The following is a 3,628-nucleotide window of genomic DNA, read 5'->3' on the forward strand; positions in this document are numbered from 1 at the left end:
GTGCTGATAAAATGAAAAGGGCGAAAGAAGCCAAAGTGTGCTCCGTACCGTCAGTTCGTGGTAGGTGGCTTCCAGGTGCTATAGTGTAGGGGTACCACCAGGCTGGCGAGCGCTCCAAGTAATGCGTTGGGAGAGCAAACCTCTGAGTCTGTAAGTCAAAACGCGGAAAACTGAGATCTCCAACCTGGGAGAGCGCAAAGCCCGCACCCTCCAGGGGCCCTTTCAGGGGAGCGAACAAGGTCTTGGGCTTGGAGGGCTTCCGATCACAGTTGAGCAGGTTCTTGATGGAGAAAGGCGAATCTTTTGGCTGACTGGAGTTCTCTTGAGTAGTCTCGGGCATGATGGAACAGAAGCTTGGGTCATAAAACAAAAAAGTGCCCAAATTTAAGCACAAATAGATAAATCTGTACAAAGCAGGACGACGACAACAACAGTCCTAGACTATACCTGTCTATCTGTGCGTATTACGAATCTTAAAAAAAGTCTTGCATGAAGAGTGTAGACTAGACCCCGCACGAAGTGGGACAGCGCTCGGTGCGTCAATCTGGCGCCAGATGCTAATGATGAAATAAAAATGTCATCCAAGTTAAATGCAGAGAGTATACGGCGATTGGGCACGCACAATGGCAAATAGGATTAGGGAACAGCAGAAAAAGACAGAACGCATTGCAATGCCTCCACTTCCCTATACTTTGCGCTTTGGCTTCAGGGTACAAGAGCTCGCTTGTTATTGGCTTTATATAGTCCAATTAGGCAGCAAATGAGGACAGGCCTATTAGCACAAAGGGATATGGGCTCGGCTACAGCAGCACTTCATGCAGCAGGCAGACGAGCAGTATGGATTGAGCTCTGCACGCCCGGCGAAGGGAACTGTCAGCAAAAGAGCAGATGGCATATCCCCTTTATTTCACTTTAATGTCTGCATTGCAATTGTAAAACCAACTAGCAAAAAGCATACAGTAATTTGAAATGTATTGATTTTTTTTAAGTGCGCAACTGCTGCTGGTGTGGGGATGAAATTGTTTTCCAGAAGATACCACAAGTTAGCCAAGCATTTTATGAAATATCACACCCCCACGCACACACTACTCTTAAACCCGACCTAATGTTACACAGTAATTTAGAACTACGAAAAAAAGAAAGCACAAGTAAATGTCAGCGCAGTTTCCAAAGTTGCCCCTCCACATATATACAAACTGCAGTTTAGTTAAACTATTTGGATAATGGAGAAGCAGAACCACATTCGTTCACCTTTTGATGGGAAGTGATGTTTCATTTTTTTCTTTCTGAAGTATGACAGCAATTTTCAATTAACAGGACCCGAAACATTTACTTTTATTTTCAAACAACTAATTGTTCATATTTTCTATGCTAGCATGTACGCAGTTATGTAAATAATAATAATAACAATAATAACAATAATAACTATAATTTTTGTTTCGGGGGCCACTAAACATTTTTTTTTTTGGAGTTTAAAAACAGCTAGGTCATAAAAAACATTAAATCATTTCTGTCATTATTTGTGTGACTTGCGTGACTAACTTTCACAAAAGCACCGTTTTGAAATTAGGAAAGGGAAATCAGTTGTATTGTTCACTCAGCATACCCACACATCTTTCGTAATTATTAATCGTGTTGGAGTGCAGTCCTATGGAAAAACAAAACCTTACATTTGTAATTGTTTAATGATGCGTGTGGCAGTTTGCTGCAACACACTTATAAAATAACCGAATGAAATGACGCAACTGGCACACTCCACACAAGCTGCAAATCCAACTAATTTACACCATATGTCTGTATATTATAGGCTGTTTTTTAAACCTCGCCGCTTAGACTGACTTAGTTATATCAAAGAAGTCATGCACCTGACTGAATGCCCACACCACTGAATATAAGGAAAGCTCTTTTTATGGTTGTTGATTAGTTTAATACATGTGATCTCTTTATTTTAATATGTGTCTTTAGTTAGAACATTCTGGCCTGTAGTACCAACGACAGCATAAGATACTTTGTAGCTTCCAATGCAGCTTTAAAAATGTTAGGGTTTTTACGGAAATTAACGCCTTTTGAAACTCTTGATGGAAGGCAGACGTCTGGATTTTATATGTAGGCGTGTTTTGGTTGACTGCTTTTTTTTCTGCCCTTGCCGTGGAAGGAACTTGCTATTATACTAATTACAAGTTGTTTAAAACAAATGACATGATTTAGATAGCTTCTTTCCAGGGACGAAAAAAAATGGAGTTGTAATGCGCTGCTGGGAAATCAGTATAACTAGTCTCATGTAAAAAATAATCAGGATTTATATTCATGGCAGTTTTAGCAGGTGCTTCCTGAAGAACATGCACTGTAAACTAAGGTAATTTATGGAGAACTGATTACACTTATTTCCGATATAAGAATTACATATACTTCAGGCCGGTCGCTAAACATTTTAGATGTTGTTTGCGTGTCACTAAAATTCTACTTTACGTTCTTAAAGCATTCTAAATTATATACAGCGGTGTGTACAACCTGTAAATGTAAAAGAGGCATGCACTGGCAGATGCAAGAGTTGTAATATACAACACTAAAACCAAAAATGTTTATTAGTTGATTTGATGGTCTGGACTGAGAGGGGGAAATTTCTATCTTACATTTTCCCTTTAATTTGGAGCAACACCTGTTTTTGTGTTTCTGAGAGAGTAGTATACAGAGATGCAAGGCAGTTGTTACACATCTACACACACACACACACACACACACACACACACACCCCGGTCCCTGCTTTTTCTTTCTCTTCCCTCTTTAAATCTCAGAGGTTTATATGTGTATATATAAAATTGCCTTTTCTATACAATTTTTATTTACTTTCTGAATAATCACATAACGCATTAAAATAATTAAACTCATAACTCAGTCGCATAAAATGACTACATCCAAAATTTCATAATCAGACACACAATCTTCTACAAATTTACTGCACAACCGTTCCATATTCAGTTTTATCATTTTTATCACATTTATAAGCACAGTAGTATTTTTCGCTTTCTTCCCAACCACCTTTCTGTCAAAAAGTTCTGCCTTTTAGTTTAAAACCTAATCACAGTATAAATGTTGGACATTCATTTGGCACTCGTCTGTGCTTGGAACGTTTGTGTTTTACTGTATCATTTTACTACATTTCTGTAATGGATTATACGTTTGGAAATTCGGGAGATAATATAGTACAACTTGCTAGAGAAACAATATAAAGTCTAAGAGCAATTGCATTTATTTGTTTGTACTCAAGGGTGTTGCCAGTCAAACTCTATATTCAACGGAGTAGATTTTTGTCTTAGCAGCTCACAGAAGCATATGGTCCTACATAGACCAAAAATCTGGAACTGTTTAAACGAATATCTGCAGCACAGATAAATACAGGGGCACTTTAAAAAAAGTTTGGATAATTGTAGGGGCAAAAACTGAAACTTTTTACGAGTGTCTTGTCTATACAGGGCAACCATTAAAGCTAGTTTGAGCTTTTGGAGAACTTTTAAGAGAAATGCATGCTTTTTAATGGGCATGTGGGCTGGTAGAAGACATCATTTCAGGGTTTAAGTACAAAATAGAAATTCCAGCTAATCTCATTTTAAAAGTCACCTAAGACCAG

General features: G+C 38.3%; 1 protein-coding gene across 1 annotated transcript in view; it reads right to left on the bottom strand.

Annotated features, from left to right (window-relative positions):
- HMX3 (H6 family homeobox 3) overlaps positions 1-732 on the bottom strand; it is a 2,435-nt gene extending 1,703 nt beyond the window's left edge. The window contains exon 1 of the mRNA XM_044056021.1: positions 49-732. Within this exon, the coding sequence (XP_043911956.1) occupies positions 49-340 (292 nt within the window). The 5' untranslated portion in view covers positions 341-732. The remainder of the gene's footprint in view (positions 1-48) is intronic.
- Positions 733-3,628: the final 2,896 nt, after the last annotated feature.

This window comes from Protopterus annectens, chromosome 14.part0 (assembly GCF_019279795.1).
Source record: "Protopterus annectens isolate FY-2018-M chromosome 14.part0, PAN1.0, whole genome shotgun sequence".
Lineage (NCBI taxonomy): Eukaryota > Metazoa > Chordata > Ceratodontiformes > Protopteridae > Protopterus > Protopterus annectens.